This window comes from Dipodomys spectabilis, unplaced genomic scaffold, assembly GCF_019054845.1.
Source record: "Dipodomys spectabilis isolate Male_0828 unplaced genomic scaffold, ASM1905484v1 ptg000071l, whole genome shotgun sequence".
NCBI lineage: Eukaryota > Metazoa > Chordata > Mammalia > Rodentia > Heteromyidae > Dipodomys > Dipodomys spectabilis.
In genome coordinates, this window is record NW_024870748.1 from 2,499,163 (window position 1) to 2,522,688 (window position 23,526).

Genomic DNA, 23,526 nt, shown 5'->3' on the forward strand with positions numbered 1-23,526 from the left:
GGCTCATTTGCAGTTTTATTTTTTAAAAATGAAATATTCAAAGTACTTTTCTTTCAAATATCGACACATAATGTTTAACTTTAAATATTTACAGCATGTTGTTGTGATGCTCTTGTAGAAAAATGCATGCTTCTGGCCTGAAAGCCAGAGCAAAATGCAAAAGACCATTTAACTGCAGCCAGAGAACATGAACCTGTACAGTATCCAGTCACTTTCAGCACAGGAGTGAGAGCAGGAATACAAAATTGGAACCTATTGTTTCCTAGCAACATGGCTCAGGCCATTGTAACACAATTTTCAGTATGATTAGAACCTCTAACTGTTGTTATATAGAAACTGAAAATCTTGGCATACATTGTAAACATCTTTACTTTTCATGAGAAAGTAAGCAGCTAAAAAGAATACTTTTCTGACGTAAAGGCTATACTTCTCTTTTTCACCTTCTCTCTTACTGATACTTTCACCAGAAGAATAGTAAAGATTTAGACATTGCCATGATTCATACAAGTAAAATATTTTTTCAAGGACACAATCTGATATACTAACATTTATTTAAGAGGTTAAACTCCACCACTACATCTAAGGAAAGATTTTTTTTTTTTTACTGCCAAACACATTTCCTTTGACAAATACGTAAGGTGACAACTGCCAAGACAAAATCCACAGCAAGTTTAACTCTAAGCATTTTTAGTTACTGTTTAGGAAGTAATTTCTTCTTACACACAGTAGTATATTTGGTCCTTAATAGCTTTCACATGAAGGACACAGTGAAATAATAGTCACTATTTTGTGGTTGAATGTTTTTTGTTGTTTTGTTTTTTGTTTATGTTTTACTGTTTGTCATTTTTTTCTTTTTTTTTTTTTTTTTTTTGGTTTGGTTTTCTTTGCAGAATAAAGAACCTTACAGAAAGCTGTGGAAAAGCAGTCTGAAATCTGAAGTAGCAGTAGTCAGGTCAGCTTTGTGTATGTGAGTTCTTCCAAGAAAACAAAAATGTTACATCCAGTCTGTAGCCTTATGCTTTCCCACAAGATCCAATACTGTCCAATCTTTCCAAAATTTTCTTTAATAACTGATTACTGTACCTTTCCTTCCATCACCATTAATCTCTATTAAATTGTTTTTAACATAAACATGCTTTTTTAAATGTAAAACTTTGCCCTTACTCTCTCAGGTGATATTACAGTGGGGCCTGGTCTGATTTAAAAACAAAATAAAGGAAAGGAAGAAAAAAAAGAAAAGTAGAAATCAGTCATGAAAAAGTCTTATTAAAAAGTATAACTTAATTTTAAATCTGTCTATGTAGGTAGCATGTGAATTCCAAATTATACATTGTCAAGTTTTCATACATTTGGCTATGTTGTATACATTATATTATATATATGTAGTTTATATATTATAGATCTTCTAGATAAGTTGACAGTAAATGACACACTTATTTATACATCATTTTTCTTGGGTTTAAAATAAAACATATACTTCTTTCTATGGTAAATGTTTGGCTGAAAGTATGAGTTGAATTTTATTTTCCTTTCCTTCAGGACTCATGCTTATGATGAATAACAATTAGAATGAGAACTAAAAATAAATGCATTTAAATATCTCTTCAACTTTGAACTTTTTAGTTCATTTGGATTTCTAGACAGTAGTGCAAGAGGAAAATTAAAACAAAAACCAAAAAAGTGCAAATGAATTGGGCCTCAGGAAAGAAGCAATTAGAGAATTCCCTGCCTCCATCCCAGCATTCTCTTCAAGTAAGAGTCCAATTAATGTGCTCTCATGTTGACTTATTTGAATGGTGGCTATGCAGTGTCAGCCACCTGTCTTCTGGGTGTGAGAAATACATATATTTCTCTTAAAGTTGTTTTGCTTTCATCAGGAAATACAAATGAATATTTTTCCCCTTAATTTAAGCTTAAGAAATAAAAGTCAGTGAAGGCATTCCTTCTATCCTGCTGAATAGGACATTATCTACTCAATTATCTTCATGTTCTTATTAAGAAATTCCAAAATGTTTCTTTTAGATTTACTACTTGTAAGTGCTAAACTTTTGGGTTATTTTTCTTTCCTCCCCCAAACTTTGGGAGTTTTAAAGAGAGTAATAATTCAAGGCAGTATTAAACCACAGTTGTAAGTGATTAAAAGTGCATTTCCTGAATATAATACAAATATAATGTTAAGAAACTAAAGGCACAAACTAACTAAATATGTATTACAAACTAGAAATGCACAGTACAAGATAATTACTATTAAGTAAAAAGCTCCAAATATTTTTTTCTAATGATATTTAAAGCAGTTTGAAAATGATACATCATCAACAAATTGCAAAAAAGTATAATCACTTAAAAAAACTAAAATAGACTCTAATATTGACATCTTGGATTAGAGATAAAATACATCATCACACTTAATGAACTCTTTATATACAGTTAACAAATTATTTTCTCACTGATTTTTAAGAACATCAGAAGGTCTAGGAAATTAAGGTTTATTTTTAGGTTAGTGTGGAGGTATTCAAATTCTCAGCAAGTTTGTGAGTGATTTCAGATTTCCAACTTGGATAAATGCTGTACAGAAAACAGAGGTCTGATTCAGGAAAAACTCAACGATATGATTTTATTCTGGGTTATCGATATCTTGAGCTGGTGTGCTTCCAAATACAGAAATGAGTTCACCATGAATTTCTCTCTCCCTGTCTCTCTGTCTCTCTGTCTCTTTCTTTCTCCCTCTTCATATATAAGAATGAAATAGTCCCAATCTGAAAATTTTAAAAATGAAATGTTTGAGAATACCCTCCCTACTGTCTTCCCCCTTTCCTCACATTCTTCTTTAGGAGATAAAAACAGACTCCTTAAAAAACTTAACACAAGTCAGGATTCTGATTTTACATATTTCCAGTGAAACTGTCATCACTAAGCAAGGCAGTGACCCCATACTGCATTTAGGTAGTAGCTGGAAAAAATCCAAACAAACATTCCATCATAAATTCTCCTTCAGACAGCACATGTTCTGACTGGGTGATGAAAGAGCAGAAGCTGGCTCAGGGGAATTATCTATTGGGCACATTGTTGTAAGTTACAATTACACAGCTTTTTACAAACTATCTCTTTTTCACAGGGCACAAATCCCCCAGCACACTTAAGAACTTCTTTTACTGCAGGAGTCAGACAGATTGAGAAAATACAGTTGTTACTCACACCAATCTTGATCTAGCTCTAAACTTTAAATGATCATAGAACAAATAATCCACCTGGGAAATAACATTTTCCTTGACAAAGACATGACTAAATAAAAATAAATGGAGTAAAGAAAATGAAATAATTATAGAAATTTGGATTTGTAAAAACTCATCTGCCTCTATGTAATTTGTTGAAATGTTTTAGGTTGAAAAGGGTTCACTTAATTCAATTTTCTGAATATGTCTGAGAGAGGTTCAGTACAGAATGGGACATTTGAAAGATGAAACTAAGTGGGATGAAATAATATGGTAATAACTGCTGTTAAATTTTGTTTGATTTTCCCTTTGGTACTTTCACTATTCTTTAAGGTTTGAGCTCTTATAAATTTCTGCAGTAGTAGTTAATGTATTTATCAGCATCCCAGGCCCTTGTGCCTACTAAAGCCTCTTTTTATGTGCCACGATCATACACTTTAGCAAACTACCTTTCATGTGCACAAAACCATTGAATTAGTGTATAAATACTGAATCACTAAGGTGAAACTATGACCAAAACACACTCTATATATAAATGAGAAATTCCTACCCAGGTTAATAAAATCTATGTTTACACGACACCAATGCAGCTGGGCCATTTGATTAAACACTGAGTCAAACAAGTCATGTGAAAGAGGTCACATTTGCCAGCTGTTTTGGTATCATGCCCACACAAGCAAATAGTGGCTCTTCAGGCTACTTGCCACACCCACAGAGAGGCATGGAAGACAGAATCTAGCCACCACACGCCAAAACACAGCACAACAACATGGCATTTACTTTAACAAGCAAGGAGGAATAACCGGGGAAGGAGGGAAATGGGTCCTGATTCTAGGAGATGGTGTCTGAGGACATTTTACAATTCTTTGTAAGTTTCCTATAACAGATCTGGAAAATGTGAAAGGGCTGGCAGTCTTTCAAGATGTAAGTAAGGTTCAGATACTATTGCACCACCTTTTCCAGAGGCTCGCAAGTCCTGCCAATAGTTAGATATGAAACTTGATGTCACAATAGAGATAGAGAACATTGTGTTCTTCCTGTATAGTTGAACATATGCATGGCTTGACAAATTTAATGTGGTGCTTCCAGAAAACATTGTTTAGCTGTTGGAGTTCAGCTTGTGTTCTTTTGAATACTGCCACACAAGAACTAAAAATCTCTGTCATTTCTTAAAGAGTTTAAACAAACAATATTAAAATACCATCTTCCGTCACATTGAAAGGCAGTTGGATATGTTTTTCCTCCATATTTACATTTACAGAGTTCTGATCTAGAAAACCAATACAACAAACCATTTCATGTTTTTAAAAACAGGCAGTCTTTGGTGACGCAAAGGCAGAGATTTTTTTTGTTACCTCCTGCCTATTTCGCTCTGTCTCATAAAGTGAATATTGTTGGCACTGTCAGAAAGTTCTAAATACTGCTCAACAGACAACACAAAGTATCCATCATAACCTGGTACCCTTCCAGTGCTCAAAAGCTGCTGCTTTTCCCCCTCTGTCCATGCCCAAATCCCCTCCTCCCCTTCTTGCAGCCTTCTCTGTTCCTTAGTCCAGGCCTGGGCCACAGCACGTTGTCTGGCAATCTCCAATACGTGATTCTTTTCCTCTTCGACAGTCGTCCCATACCGGATGTTGAAGCATAGGGCTCCATGCTGCAGCTGAATATCTGCAAACCGTCTAGTCCTTCCATTCAACACGGAAGTCATCTGGGACACAGTGACATTGACGCCATTCTCCAAGATCCGCCTCCCCCCAGTGTTCCCGATGAGCACTAGGTCTTCCTCTAGAGACCCAAGCTTAATGAAGTAGTGAGTGTCCCTCCCCTCTATGGTAAAATGCAGGTTTTCCAGGTAATGGGCATTATTGAGAATGGCAGCAAGCCGCCTGCTATCTTCATTGGCTACTCCTATAATGTCAGCTGTTACTATGCCATCCTTGATGGCAAATTTAATACCTTTTCCAAAGACAGAAGGGACAGCAGCAAACCTTGGTTGCTTCCCTCCCTCAAGGCACCGCCCTTCATTGTATCGGGGAGTCATAGGAAGTTGATCCAAAGAAATGAAATTCCGCAGCTGTTTCTGGAGCTCACACTGAATGCCTAGGATGGTCTAGGAAAAGAAAGCACAAGACAGATGCAATACACAGTTAAACATGTTGTATGCACAGGGGGTGGCAAGGTTGTTTTCTTCTCTCTTTAATTTTCCCATGAGGAATTAAAACAAAACAAAACAAAACAAGCCAAGTCTAGAATCTCTTTTTCAAAGTTGGGAAAAGGATAGCTGGTGACTGTTTACCTAGCATTCTTTTATCTTGGTAAGAAAATAGGTTCAGATTTGACACAGGATTTCAGAACTACAAGGCTGCTCTCAAACCAAGAATTTTTTTTTTTTTTTACTTTGTGCCAGTCCTGGGACTTGAACTCAAGGCATAGGTGCAGCCCCTGAATTTTTTTTAACAACTCTACTTCCACCATTTTTAGTAGTTTGTTGGAGATAAGAATCTCACAGACCTTTAAGAGTCTCACAGAACTTTCTGTCCAGGCTGGTTTCAAATCATGATCCTCAGATCTCAGCTTCCTGAGTAGCTAGGATTACAGGTGTGTACTATCAGCTCCTGACACCCAGATGCTTTATTTTTATTAACTGATATTAGATGTTAGTATTTCATATATAGTAACACATTAGGCACAGTGAGGTATAAAAAGACATAAGGCATAGTTCTTGCTTTTAACTGCTTATGACTGTACTAATGGCTAAGGGAAAATAACAAACCATTCATTGATCTTTTTGTGTGTACTTGAACAAAATCTTTTCATTTGGGCTATTTTCAACCATGCTAAGAAATAAAGACTAATAAATTTCTAAATATCCCACAATTGCCAACATTTAGAACATATTTTTTAAAAAGGATTTTTAATTTCAAAAACACACATATGTAATTTACAAAGCAGGATAAGAGTACAGCATGGACATGAAATTTCCTTTCTCTTATAATTTTTTGACATAAATTTCAAATCCTACCCAAATTTCAACTTTAGTTTTTTGAACCCACTTTTTGCATACATAGATCTTCTTAGCTTTTCTTATTTCTAATGTACCTGACACTCTTGATGAGATCATCTGCTTTCTTGAATGTTTTCATATTCCTCTTTTTTTCCAGAAATTTTTTTCCTTATAGTATTTGATATCATGGTTTGTTGTTTGCCTACTTTGTGATTATCAGAGAAATCTTATTCAGTCATTCTCATGCTCTTAAGGTATCATCCTCCATGCTACTTGACCATTGAAACTCATATTTTTCAGGTCTCTCTGTAACATTTTCCTCTCTATAGAATCCATTATTACCATTGGTAATAAGATCATTTCCAAAATTTAAAAAGTTCAGTTCTCTCTTGTTTATCATGCAGCAGTCATCAAGTAACCTCATGTTCTTTCCTTTTCTTAAAGCACAAATTTCTACAGGGAGGTTTCCTTCCTCATGAATCATGCATATTTCAAAGAATATCCAAAAGTCTCAATAAATCAATAAGCAAACATATGTAAAGAATATTTCATGTTAAATGCTCTTCTTCTTTTTCAGCTATATAGGGTACTCAAACTTTTTGACTAACCTTTCCAGGATCCCATTCTTGAGTTTTTGTCTGAAGCTGGAGAAGCTCATAAGTTAATTCCAAGTTTTCTAATTCTGGTTTGGGAAATCCAGGTAGCACATTGTGCAACTGGAAACCAAACAACTCCAACCAACTTCCAATGTCTGTAAGACACAAATTTAAAAGAAAAAAATTGAAAAGAATCCTATACAAAATTGAAAGCTGCTTTCTTGCCTTTAGCATGTGTAGACAATGGGAAGGTGGAGATATACCCCCACACCTCAGTATTATTTACTGTAAAATTCATGTTCTTCATACTGCAGGGAAACCTTTGGACTCATGGATAATGACAGATATAGGCTCAGTATACCTCACTGAAACATCTAATGAGGTAGTGATTCTAATACTACATGGATTGTGATGCTCAATTTATTTCACATAACCTAATTCTGATTTTTCCTTTTGAGAAATGAGATTCATAAGTGTATACGAAAGAAATACTGAGACAGAAATAGCTAAAAAGGAAGACAAAAAATGTACCAGGGTGCAAAAGCATCACATTTCACTGTACCCTCTGTTCACTCTAGAAACAAAGGAAGATAGTGAATGCAAGCAAACTTGTGGGCCAACTGGCAGGAAGAGGAAACATATTTACAAAGGCATCAAGATAATGTGATAACATAAACAGCACTCAGTTAGCTGATGTTCAGCTTCATTTTATAGTGTATAAATACCTGTGGTATACTTTGCAACATCTTGAATTTTTCCCACGGGGTAATTATTTTCAAAGGAGTAGAGGTTGAATGGTTTAGGAAGGAGGTTCAACTGTTTCCATATATGGTGATTGGGTGTTGTCCATCTACCAGCAATAACATCATAATCCCTTTGCCCCAGGTGCACTAATTTAGTAAGGAAATCATAAAGTCCTCCATGAAAACCAATGATGACCTGAAAGTCAGGGTAAGTGTCATGATAGATATCTCCATATGGTGTATACAAAATCTCTTTTATGACCTGACCTCGGCTGCTGAAGACAGCTAGTGGGGTACCTGTATTATCACAGGCTACATAATATTCTTCACCACTGCTTAATTCCATGGCAATAAGGTGACCTTGGAGATCATAATACAGAGATGTAATCTCAGAGCTTGTATGGTTGTACAGATGAGTAACTCTTATGGGATTGGCAAGGTCTGCATAAAAGAATTGGAGGTGCTGGCCAAGGCTGGACTTACTGGCAACACGTCGCCCAAGCCCATCATAGTAATACTGCACAGTCCAGCCAGACACCTTATTATAGGCTTTCTGCAGCAGACCATTAGAATTATATTCAAATATGTCATTTCCCCTTTGCCTCAGAAAGCCATCTTCATCCATTTTATACTGAATTTCTCCTAGTCTGGTGATGCGGTCTCGGAGGTCATATCGGAGAGGAGTTAGGCGAGCACTATTGCCATGGCTCAAAAGGTTAATATTTCCATTGAGATCATAACTGTAACGCCACTGAGTTTTGTCATTTACAGAAACAGTTTGAAGTTGCCCATCAGCATCATATTCATAGAAATATCTTGTTATGTTGGCATCTACTCCTACCCTTATATCACATATTACCATACGGCCCATATGATCGTATTGAATAGTCATCCAGTAGGCAATCGCCTTTAAGATTTCATACTGGACTTCAATGACTTGTCCATTGGCACTGAAGATCTTTGTGTGCTTCATCACTGTGGTAGTTATGACCTGATTGAGATCATAATTAATTACACTGAATTTTCCAAACTGCTCTGTTCTACCAGAGACATCGACATATCGGTATAGATCTATGGGCAAAGGGGTTTCATTGATAACAGCTTGCATGCTGGTGACACGGAAGTTGTTGTAGCTGTAGTCAAACCGTGCATTCACAAGACCTTCTTCACTGAATCTGAAAATCTGTCGTCCAATAAGAGGTCCTGTAGTAAATCAAAATAAAAATCATGAGAGAAAAAACCAGGTGCTACATATGGAATAATCTGAAAGCTCTAATGTTATTGTATTATTGATACTTTTAACATTCACAATAAGATATTATAGATTAGCCTCTGATGTCTTACACCAGAAATACATGTTCTTATAGTGGTAATCGCCAAATACAGAAAAAAACATTAAATAGAATAATTCTAGAATAATCTAATTATATAAACTACAGAAGTAATAGCCCATCAAGTAGCATGAGATGATGAAATTGATATTATGAGCAGGCTCTCTTGGTAGAATCACTGACCAAAATGCTTTCATATCATGCTATCAACTCAGAGGGTAGTGTTTTCACAACATCCAGCATTAAAGTAACTCAATTTGGGCATGTTATAAACCACCCAAATGACATACACTCTATCGTTCTAAGTGTTGTCATCAGTTCAGTCTTACAGAGGTTACATAGGGCTTGAGCTAGTTTTAGAGATTGATATCTTATAACCGCATCTGTGGGGAAAGGAGTAAGAACACTCTGAGCAGGTATTAGATTGCAGCATTCTTGAGAAATGAAACACAAATGAATGTTTCAAAAGAATTAAGTTTCAGGTGGATGATGATGATAACATGTTTTAAATTTTCAATGAAAGCTAATTTGACCAAAAAGCAAAATCTTTTACATTAAACATAGGTCATAGGTTAGCATGCATCTTTCTGAACATAAAAATCTTCTAAAAGAGAATACGATTTCAATAAACACATCGATACCCTTTCATCACAAACCTGTTTGCCGGTATCTAATTGTGCAGATGAATCCATCATGCATCAGGTGTATTGTCTTAATCACTCCAGAAGACTCTTCATATGTCAGTGTGACCTGAGTGGTATCATAAAGAATCTCTGAAAGCCTTGCTTGCTTTGTGTACTTATATAAAACTCTGCGCCCTGTCCCCAGATGTAGAGTCTGTAGCAGTCGTCCATCTCGACTGTAGTCTTGGATGAAAGAGGTGCTACTGTCTGGTGGAGTGTAGATATTCCGATAGTATCCCACTGAAAGCATGGTTTGTAAGCTGTGGCGCACCATGCTAGGCATGGTGACTGAAAGCAGGCAATCTGATTGATCATACTCAAAGATGTAACGCCGCTGGCTATGCAAGAGAAGCATAACAGACTGAAACAAGACAAAGGCAAAAATACCATAAGTCCTTCTACAGTTGAGCAGATTAAAGTAAATACATATTCATCTATTCAACATAAATTTATGGGCCCAACTGTGGCAGACCCTTGAGTATACAGTAATATACAATAACTGCTCTGTATTCATGCAACTTACAGTTTAAAAGAGGAAAAGACAACTAAACAAATTATACCATAACAATAAATAGGCTTTTGTTTAGCAGTACAAGGGTTTGAATTCAGGGCCTTATGCTTGCTGGGCTGGTGCTCTACCATTTGAGCCAAGACACCAGTCCTGGTTTTCATTGGTTAATACTTGAGATAGAAGCTCATTCCCACCTGAGTATGCTAATACACTGCAATTTTCCTACTTTAGGATCCTTGTCTTTTTTGGGATGACAGGCATGTACCATTTTTCCATTGAGATGAAAGCTCATGGACTTTTCAACCTTGGCCACCCTAGAATCAGTCTCAGCCTCCAGAGTATTTTGAGAAAACAGGTGCATGCCTCAGTGGAGAAGGGAGTTTACACACTAACCAGGATTAATTTCTAACCAGGATTAATTCAAACCATAATCCTCCCAATCTTACCTTCCTAGTTAGTTCTTTCATTTTCACCAGTAGTAAGAAGAACAAGAGGTGAGTGCACAATCCTGTCAATTTTTCACCTGTGAATAACCCGCAGCTTGCTACAGTCTGCAGTTGCATTATTGTGACCTCTGAAAACCTTCCTGAACAAAAAGCATGAGACCACTGGTTGTTGGTGGTTCACACCTGTAGTCCTAACTACTCAGGAACCTGAGATCTGAGGATTGTGGTTTGAATCCAGCCTGGACAGGACAGGTAAGTCCATATTTTTTGTTGTTGGTAGTCAGGGGGCTTGAACTTGAGATTCTTATCTCCAGTTAACCACCAAAAAGCCAGAAGTGGAGCTGTAGCTGAAGTGTTAAAGCACTAGCCTAGAGCAAAAAAGATCAGGGACAGTTCCCAGGCCCTGAGTTAAAGCTCTAGGACTTGTGTGTGTGTGCCCATGAGACTTTGGAAATCTTGTTTTGTGCCTTTGGATATGGATGCAGGAACTGATTTTCCTGAACAACTCAATAGCACCATCAGAGACTTTTCCTATGACTGGGACAGGAAGTGGGAGGGGGTGAGGTGGGGTAAGGTGTGGCAGAGTGACTTTATAAAAGAATTGGTGGAAAATGACTTTGCATGACCTCTGGGCTGAAAATCAGATTTCCCAGCTCTTTTTCATTCTGTTCTGTCAAGTTGTCATGAAAAAGTGACATCTGTCACTGTCACTTTTGACTTGAGCCAGGGACAATTACCATTTACCCTCCCTCACCCCCCATTATCTAGTTCCATCCTGCTTCAGCCAAGCCTTTTTTTATATTGCATTATCATGTTCTTCCTACTGCACTCATATTCCAGGTTGCACTAACTGCTGCCTGAATCTTGCTCCTGGATGGTGACAATTGATGTTGACTTGTCTTAGAAGGTTGTGGGTATGTTTTAAAGCTTTACTCCTTTAAAGCTCTCTGCCAATAGCAAGAATGTGGATAATGTGATGACAAATCTCATGAATGTAGCCTTGTGTTTCTGGAATAGCATTTAGCTCTATTTGTCTGCCTTTTCATTCTGGGAGGTCATTGTTATTAGTTTGTTCAACAACAATGCTTATGAAACAATCAAGTGACCACAGTGTCCAGGTAGGATTATAAAGCCATTTCTTATTAGCTCAATAATAGAATGTGAAGATTTTATTATTTTCATTGACCCTTCTATTTAATTGATCACAGCAGTGATCTTCGCAAAGAAAAAAGAACAGTCATGACCATGTATTTAGTTGAACAAGAAATTTCTATTGTTCATTTCTAGACTAGAAACATGAAAATGCACAGCATACGAATGGCCACCAGGTGGCAGCGTGAGGCCACTGGTAAGCTAAAGACTGCACTCTGTCTCTGTACGCATCCTTTGAAAAATTTCAGCCCCAAATAGGTAATTTCATGTAAATGTGTAAGACTAAAGCATCTTATTAAATGATTATAAAATGCATTTAAATGTATTAAAAATGAAGTTAATAAGAATGATTTTAGGGAACTGAAAGATTTACATTTACTGTAATATAAAATTTTAGCTTCAAAATATAATTAGAAGTGTCATAAATTAAGGCAGAGAATTAATGGGCACACAGAGAAAATTTAAGAAACAATAATTGATTTTTTAATAGAGAAGAGATCATTTAAGCAACAAGAGCCATTACCTAAATAATTATTTTTCTCCAAATGGCTATAAACCATTGCACACTAACACGATATATATAATTTTTATTTACTCCATGGGAAGTCAAGCAACTTTACAGAGTAATGCTACATGTATGTGGGGGTAAATTTTTAAGTTTGTAAATTCTTACTTTAAGACATACTGCAGGGACCAGCCTCTGTGTCCCTGCTGTGCTCTTGTCCTAGGGAAAGAATGAGCCAGCGAAGTTCATTTTACTAAACAAACAATGGGAAATGAGAAAGAGCACAAAGTGTCCCAAAATGCCATCAAGTCACTGAAAAAATTACGTGCAATTTCAGACACCTTTCCTTCTTTTTCAAAAACACTTTGCTTTGCTTTCTTTCGTCTTCCCTCTCTTCCTTTTGTTCTTTCCTGTTTTGTGTACTTTCAAGTGGCAGTAAGTGCCAGCTAAGCACTTCATTTCTCTACCTTGCTGCTTTATATTAACTTATTTAATTGAATCACCACCTCCATTCAGTGAATTAGTTATTATCATGGGTGATAATAATATTATTAAAATCAATTTCATGATAAATTGGCTTTAGAAAGTAAGGAACCATTCTATAATTATATATTTTGTAGATTCTTAGTTTTGCATAATAGGATTGCTTAAATAAGGGACTACCTTTTTAATTAGAGAACAAATTTAACATGAAACTAAAAACTAAAAGGCTAAATGATTTGGCTTGTTCCAGTGATCACTAAACTAGTTTTTGGAAATCCCTGGTTTTTTTCTTGATGTATTGTTCTATGTCAATAACGCAATAAGGTAAATTTCTGTCCAATGTAGGCATTAGTCTCACAAATTTTTTGTTCTGATTTTTCTTCTCCGTGCCCCTTTTTAATTGTTATTATAAAGGTGATATATGAGTCAGGTAAAGAGTACAGTTCCTTTTGGAATGTCACCCCTTCCCTTGCTCTTTCCTAGTTTTCCCCAACTTTTCTTTGTTCTTTCTTTTTAAAAAAATTTATTGTCAAGGTGATGTACAGAGGGGTTACCATTACATAAGTAAGGTAGTGAGTACATTTCTTGTTGAACTTGTTAGCCCCACCCAGGTGTAGTCCATGCTGGTCTCTAAACTGGTGAAATTCCTGCCTTTTGCCTCCTAGCTGATTACTTGTGTGTACCATCAAGGCTGACTCTTTGTTCTTAGACAGGGTGTTCATATGTTGTCCAAGGAATCTTCAGACTCTAGATACTCATCCCTCCATTTCCCGAGTACTGAGATTATAGATGTGTACAACTACTCCTGTATGTATGTATGTATGTATGTATGTATGTATGTATGTATGTATATTTATTTGGTGTATGTGTGTTTAAAAAGAAGTATCACCCATTGTTTCCATAGCAAAAATAATTCATGTAAGATTTGTTTCAGATGGTCTTTTTTCCTCAAATAAAAAGCTAATTCAGGAAAGAGAAATAATCTTCTCATTGGTGTCACATTCAGTTCTGAAAAACTAATGAAGCCAGCTCTCAAGGAGTAACATCTGTTTTTCATAGAAAGACTGTCAATATATGCTTGAAGAAATATTTTGCCTATGTATATACACTAACAATGTTTGGATTCAACTAATTTTTTTTAAAAGTTTGACATTTTATAGATATTAGTCATAGAATCTTGTCAGTCATTCTTGTTATAGAAATTCAAATGAAGAAAGACATGGTCTGTAAGACTGCATTTTTCTTAGTGTATGAGACAAATTATGGATTCTATAAATTTCTTCAGAAATTAAGAACATTGGGTGGATTAGAAAAGTACTCCCTACTTTATCTCCTGAGTTAACTCAGTGTTATTTCCTAGCTATTTCTAGCTTGGTATGTTTTCCAGCAATTGACTCTGAGAACTAGGAAAACAGTTTTTTATCACTGACTTACTAATATTTTTTGCCAGTCCTGCACCTTGACCTTAGGGTCTATTCTCAAGGCTAGTACTCTAACACTTGAGCCACAGCTCCATTTCTGGTTTTTTGGTAGTTAATTGGAGATAGTCTTACAGACTTTGCTGCCCAGTCTGACTTTGAGGCATGAGCTTCACATCTCAACCTCCAGAATAGCTAGGATGAAAGGCATATGCCACCAGTACCTGGCAAACTTAAAAAAAATGTTTGAGGGTTGTATCAAAAGGTTTGGCATCATTTAGCACAAATTGTGACATTTTGTCATGTAAGCTGTGAGTTTTCTAAGAACTTCTGTAAGTTCTATTGAACTCATTTACCCTTGAACACTCTAGGGAAAAAAATCTTTTGTAAATTTCTCAGGAATTGATTCAGGATGAAAAAGTTCAATTGAGTTGAATGGCTAAAGTTGGGAAACATGAGGTATCATCTTAGGAGATCAGATAGAGATGGCAGACAGAGACTAATTGCTCATACTGATCTGACCAGAGACCATTTTGCTGTGTGGGAGCTGAGGTCTCACAAATAAATATTTCATGAGGTGGGATTAGTGTTCTTTTTTTCTTTTTAAACTAGAGAGAGGCTGCAAGCTCCTATTATGGATGCTACTGGAGACGCATGACACACTAAAGTCTATTTTCAATGAGGCCTCCCTGCTATCATGGCCTGAAGCTGCTTCCTTCTGAAAATTAGTTCTCCAATGTGTACAAGTAAACTTTCAATGACTATGCTAACAAAATTAGCATACCTTATGCTTTGCATGAGAGGCCCTTTACCAGAGTGGAGCTATATTAATACACAGCTTTATGATTTTCTAGCTATTCCCCCTCTGTATGAGCTTTCATATTAAAGCTCCCTTTTTTCAAGAGCATGAACAAATACACTCCAATGAGAAGAGAGTTAACCAATTATCCACACTTCCATTTAAACGAGTACTTGGGAGAGGGTGGGACTGGGCAAACTTCAACTGGAAACAGTTGAAGAAGCTCACCATGTTTGTTGTTACTTGTACAGAAAAAGTAAGAACAAGCTTTTCTTCCTGCAGTCCTCACCAAGTGAAGGGTAATTGTGTACACTTTTAGTATTCTCATCTGTTCCCACTTATGGACTTACCTTTTCTAAGTAGGTATAGCTCCAAATTTTCCCATCAGCCCATGTTCTTGAAATTATTTTTCCACTCTGGTCATATTCCATTTTTTCATTCCACGTTCCTCTTTGAATAAATGTAACCAATCCCGAAGGTGAGTATGTGATGTTCACTTCATTATATCTGCTTACAGGAGACCATAAAATAGGTCGTCCTGTTTGATCATACAAAATCCGCAGGGTGAATTTGCGATGGTCATCATAGATCTTCCCTGTACGAGTTATATGATCAAAGTCTATGGAGAGTAGATTTCTGTTATGTGCCTACAAAAAGAGCCATAACATACATTTTAAGTGCTGCTTTGATTTTTTTATTTAAGACATCTACTATCATGAAGCTTTTCTTGGTTTGCCAGAGATAAACTCTCTATTATCTCAGAATCCTAATGGCTTCAAATACTTCAGATATCAGTTGTCTTTCTTTCTTTTCTTTCTCCTTCCTTCCTTCCTTCCTTCCTTCCTTCCTTCCTTCCTTCCTTCCTTCCTTCCTTCCTTCCTTCCTTCCTTCCTTCCTTTTTTTTGTTCGTTGTGGGGCATGAACTCTGGGCCTGGGGTTGTCCCTGAGGACTTCAGCTCCAGGCTAGCCCTCTATCACTTGAGCGACAGTGCCACTTCTGCTTTTCTGGTGGTTTATTGGAGATAAGAGTCTCACTGACTCTCTTGCCTGGGCTGGCTCTGAACCCCGATCCTCAGATCTCAGCCTCCTGAGTAGCTAGGATTACAGGTGTGAGCCACTGGCATCTGGCCCAGTTATCTTTATTTCCTCACCATGGTGTATACTCTTGGAGGGCCAAGGCTATGGACACATTATCTGGCATCTTCCCTACCTTCAACATGTGCTTGGCAATTATTTCTTCCTCAGCTAAAGACTCAGATGAACTACCATAATTTTCAATATTTCTATGATCTTATTTTATGTGAGTCAGATACCTTGTAAAGGGTGGGGCTTCCGGATTTGCTTCTCCCTTTTTAATAATCAAGTGATTGGAACATAGAATCGTGAATTAGTAGCAGCATTAGAAATCAACGAAATAAGAGCAACTCAGTGAGACTGCTCTAGTTTATATGGAGATTTTGCTACTTTGACTCCATGGTTCTGCTCATCTTGCATTTCACACTCATCAAAGGGAAATGTGGATTTTTCTATGGATGGAATGCCTCTCAACAATATTTCCATAGAAGGCAACAGGTAAACATGGCTGGCGTTGATTGGTGTTTTAGCATATGCAAGGATGGCACCACTAACTGCTTAAAGCATGTAGTTACATTTGGATTCTGAGTTTAGAAATAATAGTTTGGCTTGGTTCTGGTTAGGCTTCACCTATTCCACAACAGCATCCCTCTGGGTCTTTTGCCAGTGACCCACCCAGAGGTCAAGGGACTTTGAATTGGATTCTGTGAAAGGCAACACGTCTTATGCTTGTCAAACACATCTGTGCTTGATTCTGATAGAATTCAACTAAGTCCACATGAGAAAAGTAAATAGCTGAAAGAATAAAAAGTAAATAAAATTAAGCAAAAAAAAGAGAGAGAGAGAGAAAGACTGCATTTCCAAAGCAACGGGAACACTGACTTGATTGTCTCCAATTTTCAGCATAGTAATGTCAGTGCTTGGCAGACCGCACAGTAACTTCTCTGATGGCTTTCTTATTACAGCATAACAACTCTGAGAAAACACAATACTCAAACAGTTTTCTTGTGTTCTAGAAAAAAAAAGGTTTCTTGATTTTAATCATTAAGGGATTTCAGTCCCTTCTGGTCATTGTGCTGAAGAAGGCTCTGTGGAAAAGAGAGCTAGGTAGATGGCCTTGAAGGGCTTCTAAAACTTGTTTATTTTAGTTAGCTTTGTTCCTTTAAAGTTGAGTTTGAGTAGGTCTTTTTTTTATCATTTTTTTTTTACTTTGAAACAGTTTGATACCAAAAAAATTGCAACCATGTTAGTTACTAGGTACTCTTCATCTATCTCTAGTCAGACTTTGGATTCGAGTTGAAAGAGTCTAAGCATATTTGCCAGAAACAAAGGCAAGAATGAAAAAGGAGAGAGTCTGAGAAATGTTAAGATCCAGTTGCTTGTCTATGTACCAGTCATTTCTTGTGCCTCGGCTTCAGTTTTCCTATATAGGATGTTACTACTTAATGCTATAGAGTGTTGTTGATATTTGTGAGATTACTAAGTAAACTGTGAAACAATATTGGTAATTACTATTTTTACTATAATGACAACTCTTCTCATTTTCTATAGACCTATGATACACCTATGTGTCAAATTCCAATGTGGTTTTAGTTTAGTGTGTTAGATTTAGTTCTATAAGCATTGTTGACATGATCCCAAACAGAATGTTAAATATCTGGTTAATGAGGCAGGAAGAAATCCATTCACTCATTATCTATGTTAATTTTTAATTTTTGTGGTCAAAAATCCATTTAAAGACTGGAAACTATATACTCTGTCCTCAGAAAAATGCACACAATGCACATACATAAACATTTTTGGCTTTAATCCCAGGCAACCTCTGAACTGTGCTGAAACTCTAACACGAAACTTCTAGAGGTTCTCAGGAATCAAAGTTCAACATCCTGATTGGAAAGATTTTTTTATCTGATGACTGCAAAGCCAACATTGTCAATACAAGATTCTGGACTTTCGATGCTCAGTAATCTTGTACATTTTAATTTCTGGGGGCTGGAAAGGTGGCTCAGTGGTAGAGTGCTTGCCTCACATGCATGAGGCCCTGGGTTTGATTCCTCAGCACCACATAAGCAGAAAAAAGCTGGAAGTGGCATTGTGGCTCAAGTGGTAGAGCGCTAGCCTTGAGCTGAAGAGCTGAGGAACAGCACCCAGGCCCATAGTTTCAGGCCCCACAATTGATGAAAAAAAAATAATTTCCTTCACCTCTTCTCCTTGTTTACAAAGGTGGTTATCACTTTTTACTGAATAAGAATTGGGAAACAAAAAATGTACAAAACTAATCATTCTTGGTAATTGTACATTCCACTGAGCATTAGTGTTAGCAATTTAATAAACTTTTTTTCATCACATTTATCTTACACTTTTTGTCATGATCTTTTTTCCTATTTTGTTTTTATTTTTTATTATATTTATATATTTTATTTTAAAGATACTGTACAGAGGGGGAACAGTGCATGAACAAGGTGATGACTCCATTTCCCATCAAGTATTGTTACCTCCTCCTTTGTTTTTCCCCTACCATCCCTTTCCTCCCGCCTCTCCAACTACTCCCTCCCCGTCCCCCCTGCAAAGTTGTAAAGTTAGTTTTCAACATAGTGTCTTGTATATCTCATTGTTACAATGAGTCAACCTGTATCCTTAGTTCAGCATTTTATTATTTCTGTCCCCTCTCTAAATTAGAAAAATGTATATACAAGATGCAGGACACTGGAATTAAATACAGTGACAACAGGGGGAAGAACATACAAAGAAACCAAAAAAAATCACATAATACATTGTAAGTACATTAAAAAAAAACAGCAAGAAAGATAAAATCTCTTCTGTCCCTATCTTGGGGTTTATTTTGCTTAGCCTCAACTTATGTGGGTCATATAGCTTTTAACCTCTTTTGCTTGTCCGGGACATATACTCGTTATTGAAGATAAGGGAAACCATAGGACCTATTTTTTGGAGGGTCTGGCTTACTTCACTTAATATAATTTTTTCTAAGTCTCCATTTCTTAACAAATGGGGTGGTGTCATTCTTTGTGATGGAGGCATAGAATTCCATTATATATTATAATATATAATATATGTACATATTATTTATACATATTATGTATATATATATATATATATATATGCTCCATATTTTCTTTTTTTAAATAAAATTTTATTTTTTTTGTGAACATACTGTACAGAGGGGTTACAGTTACATGGGCAGGATAATGCGTACATTTCTTATCAAGCATTGCAGCCTCCTCCTTGGTTTACCCTTCACATCCCTTCATATGCTCCACATTTTTTGATCCTTTCATGATATTTTTAAAAACTTAAGGAAATTTTTTTTTGTTGCTCCTGGGGCTTGAAATCAAGGCCTAGGTGCTGTGCCTGAGCTTCTTTGTGCTCAAGGCTAGTGTCCTACACTTTGATCCACAGCACTACTTCTGGCTTTTCTATGTAGTTTACTGGAGATAAGAGTCTCATGCAGACTTTGCTGTCTGGGCTGACTTTGAACTGTGATTCTTAGATCTCAGCCTCCCGAGCAGCTAGGATTACAAAGCCTGAACCACTGGTGCCAGCTTTTCATAATCTTTGTTCATACATTTAAATCACATAATTAGGATTGTACTAAAAGTTACAAGTATTCTACATTTTCTGTTAGGTTTATACTCAGTATTCATGTTATTAGACTAGAAGATATACATTTATCTATTTGCACATGGAAAGTTCATGTTTTCCATTTTTCTTTCATATCTCTGGTTTTGTGGAACATATTTATAAATAAATATTTCCCTAATACAGAATTTTATGGGTGAAAGTACTGCATCTATGAGAACATATCAAAAGACTCCTGATGTAATTTGAAGGATTATTTTATTGTGCACTAAGACTGTAAAAATTCATATTCCCATTAACTAGGAGTAGAAGAGCCCTTTCATTACAACTTTACCAGCACTGTTAGTAAACGTTTCCTGATTTGAGAGTGGGATAAAAGCATGCTACTGTGATTTAAGTTTTTATTTATTTGATTTTTTAATATGCTTGAATTCTTTTTAATGTTGGCCACAAGTACGCCTTCCATGAATTGCATGCTCATAGTATCTGCCCATGTTTCTATAGAAAAGTGTCATTTATTTTTAATTAATTATTTTTAATGTTATTATTAAGGAGTTGTACAAAAGGGTTATGTTACAATTCCTTAAGTCAGATAATGCGTACAGTTCTTCTTGAACAGTGTCACCTCTTCCTTTGTTTTCCCCCATTTCCTTCTCACATCCCTGACAAGTTGCATAGTTCATTTTTAGCATAGTGTACGTTGAATACTATGACAACATTTGCTCACTGTTCCTCCTCACTTGGCTTTCTAGGCCACTTTTGATTTCAGATCCTCAGCCAACTGGCACTAATGATATTTGCCCCTAATTTTGAACTTCTGCTACCTATCTATATCTATATCTATATATCTGTATGTATGACCTAGTAAATGTTGCATGCCATGAATTCTATCCAAGAGACTAGTGATTAGATACTCAAGTTATTTGGAGAAAGTGCTGTTAGTTTCAGAGGTGGATTTAATTCAGGACATAGAGCCACAGATAGAAAACCATGACTTTTTAAGGCATCTGTAGCAAATGTGTGTAGTGGTGTATTGAATAAATATACAGTAACCTGCTGTGATCACCTAAAATGCGATAGCAAAGGATATATTTCCTGTCTTTTGATACTCAGGGCTTGGAGGCCTACAGAAAACCAGGTGTTTTTGCTTCAACTATCTTTCCTGTGGTTTTATAGTTGTGTATCTCCAACTGTAATACTGTTCATTTACAACAGCTGTAAAATATCCATGTACTCCGAGAGATGGTTGTAACTGTTACAATTTATATTCTAATGATAGTTAAAGAGCCAAAATAGCAAGTGATTTCCAATTCAACTAAATTTGTGGTTTTATTTGTCTGACAGATTAAGTTTACTACTCAAGAACACATTTCTTAATAAAGTCATTATAGCTACATAAGCAGTGATCACTGTTAAAATTCACTAAGAAAAAGCAGAGAAAGACTCTGCCTAATATTCTTTGTTATGATGTGTCCAAGGGTGTTCTCTGGTTCAGAATAATGCATGTTGATGCACTGGTGTTGCTGACATACTCATTTAAACTCAGATTGAGAAGTCATTGTTAAAATTCATCAAAGGTTCAGAGAGGATGAAGGAATGAGAGGTGCTGTAGCTTTCTTCCTAACTCATATGCCCATGGAAACTACATGTAAGAATCCTGGAGAGATGCATGTTTTTCATATGCCCATGGAAACTACATGTAAGAATCCTGGAGAGATGCATGTTTTTCCTGGGAAGCCTGCCCAACCTCTGTGCAGAGGGGTTATGTTCAGCCAGTTTCTATAGCAGATACCAGAGTTAGACTGAATGCCATGATTGGCTGGCTCAGGTCTGTAGCAAGGTTAAGAATGTTCTGTTTTTATATCTGTGCTTGTTTTTCTGAAAGACAATAGCCCTTGTCTTAATTATTGGCCAACAGTACTTATTTCTAGTCTTGCTCTAAACAGTCTATATTAAACCTTCCCCTGGAAAAGAGGGGAAAGGAAAAAGAATTGAAATGTGAATATTGCCCTAAGTGAAAAAGGGTCTCTTTCTGGAATAACTGACATTAAGATCTTTGAGTTGGGCAACTGGTCAGTTGTATGTTGTGGTAAGAAAGCTAGACTTGTTCATCTTTAATACAGGATATGTATGATGAAAATTATTCTCTGGTTTTCCTTACTTATTTTTCCAGCTATACTAAATGGAAGTAAAGAGAAAGGCTTGAGTCTTTGTTTGCACTGAGGCCAGAGAGGAAAATGGGAGATTGCTCTGGAGAGCCATGAGTAATTTTGCTAGAACTGCTTTGAAGGTTAGGTAGAAGGAGAAGCTCTTAGGAGTTTGTGCTCTAAGTGCTCCAGAGAAAGCCACCTAAAACCTTCTAATCTGACATTCATTCAATTCATTGGATAATGCTACATTGGCAATTAGAGATAGCTGGCTGTGTTTGGCCTATGCACAAAGAGAAATTTGATATGATTTAACTGACCCCACCCACAAGAGGTGCTGGATTCGGAACTACAATCACGCCAGTTGATTTTCTTTCCTCTGTAAGAGGAGAAGAGTGAATTTTCAAGGACATTCTCTAGCATTTCTACTCATAATACAACTGAATTACCTCTTTAATTTCTGCTGAAGAAGTCAGAAGGTGAATAAGAGATGAGCCAAACAGCCACGTCAGAATTTGGAAGATGCACAGTGTTTAATTTTCATGAAGTTATAAGAAGGGATAGAAAAGTCACAGCTGATTTTAAAGTAGCTACTCTACCCTCACTAGTTTTAAGGTAATCAGGAGTGGATTAAAAAGATCACTACTTTAATTCCATAGATTTATTTTTTGATATGTGTAGTTTACAGATTAAATGTTTATTTAGGGTCACTTTTATCTCAGCATTGTCTAAAAATAAACAGCTTGTATCTTCAATCTTAATATTGGCCTCTGAGATTTCATTTGAATTTCTTTGTCTTCATTTTCACTTCCATGACATTCCCTTTGTGTGCCAGGCAAGAAAATCTTAGTGCCAGAAAGGATCTTAGGAGATGGCTCTGGTTTATTGAGCCCGATTGCCTGGATTCAAATCTTGTAATCACTAATTACTAGCAGTGTAGTTGCTCTCTACTTCAGTTTTTTCATGTGTCAGATGAGAATAATTATAAGAACCAGTCTGGTAAAATGTTATGAATAGTAAATGAGTTAACGAATAGCAATACATATAGTGATATCTCAAGAAATATCAGTTGCTTTTATTGTATTTATTGCTGATAATAAAGATCAGTTTATAATATAGCTCCTTTTATGTTTTAAAATTTTTATTTATTTAATTTTGTGCCAGTACTGGGTCTTAAACTCAGAGATAGAACTCTTACTTGGCTTTTTTATGCGCCAAGTGCTCCACCACTTGAGCCACACCTGTACTTCCTATACTTCTCAATTCAGAGATGAGAACAGTGCAAAATTATTGGTATACTAGTTCTTTTCTAAAATATTTTTTTTGTGTGTATGTGCTGGTCCTGAAACTTGAACTCAGGATCAGGCCTCTGTCCTTGAGCTTTTTTGCTCAAGGCTAGCTATCTACCACTTGAGCTACAGCTCCACTTCCAGCTTTTTGTTGGCTAATTGGAGATAAGAATTTCGTGGACTTTCCTGTCTGAGCTAGATATGAACCATAATCTTCAGATCTCAGCCTCCTGGGTAGCTAAGCTTACAGCTGTGAACCACTGGCCCACGGCTTAGGGATATTTTTTGTACTCTATTAATTTGTGATTGTTTAAGTAATTTCCTATTGATTATTTTATCTGTGTAAACCTATACCACGCATTTAAAAATTATGCCAAATTCTTTTGGGAAGGGGATAAAGAAGAAAAGGAGATTGGTAGAGGGTATAAGACTGATTTGGAATACATTATGAACATGTGAGAAAGTGCAATAATGAAATTGCGTAATAAAAAAAGGGAAAATTGTGTAGAATTATTTCTGCTTACTAATCTAGGTGA

General features: G+C 36.3%; 1 protein-coding gene across 3 annotated transcripts in view; it reads right to left on the minus strand.

The window, feature by feature from the left end:
* Nucleotides 1–4,443: 4,443 nt before the first annotated feature.
* Nucleotides 4,444–23,526, minus strand: part of Tenm1 (teneurin transmembrane protein 1) — a 599,693-nt gene continuing 580,610 nt past the window's right edge. For all 3 annotated transcript variants that reach the window (XM_042682396.1, XM_042682395.1, XM_042682394.1), the window contains 5 exons: nucleotides 15,234–15,530; nucleotides 9,543–9,930; nucleotides 7,538–8,758; nucleotides 6,825–6,967; nucleotides 4,444–5,322 (listed from right to left, as the gene is read on the minus strand). In XM_042682396.1, coding sequence (XP_042538330.1) covers nucleotides 4,564–5,322; nucleotides 6,825–6,967; nucleotides 7,538–8,758; nucleotides 9,543–9,930; nucleotides 15,234–15,530 — 2,808 coding nt within the window. In that variant the 3' untranslated portion in view covers nucleotides 4,444–4,563. The remainder of the gene's footprint in view (nucleotides 5,323–6,824; nucleotides 6,968–7,537; nucleotides 8,759–9,542; nucleotides 9,931–15,233; nucleotides 15,531–23,526) is intronic.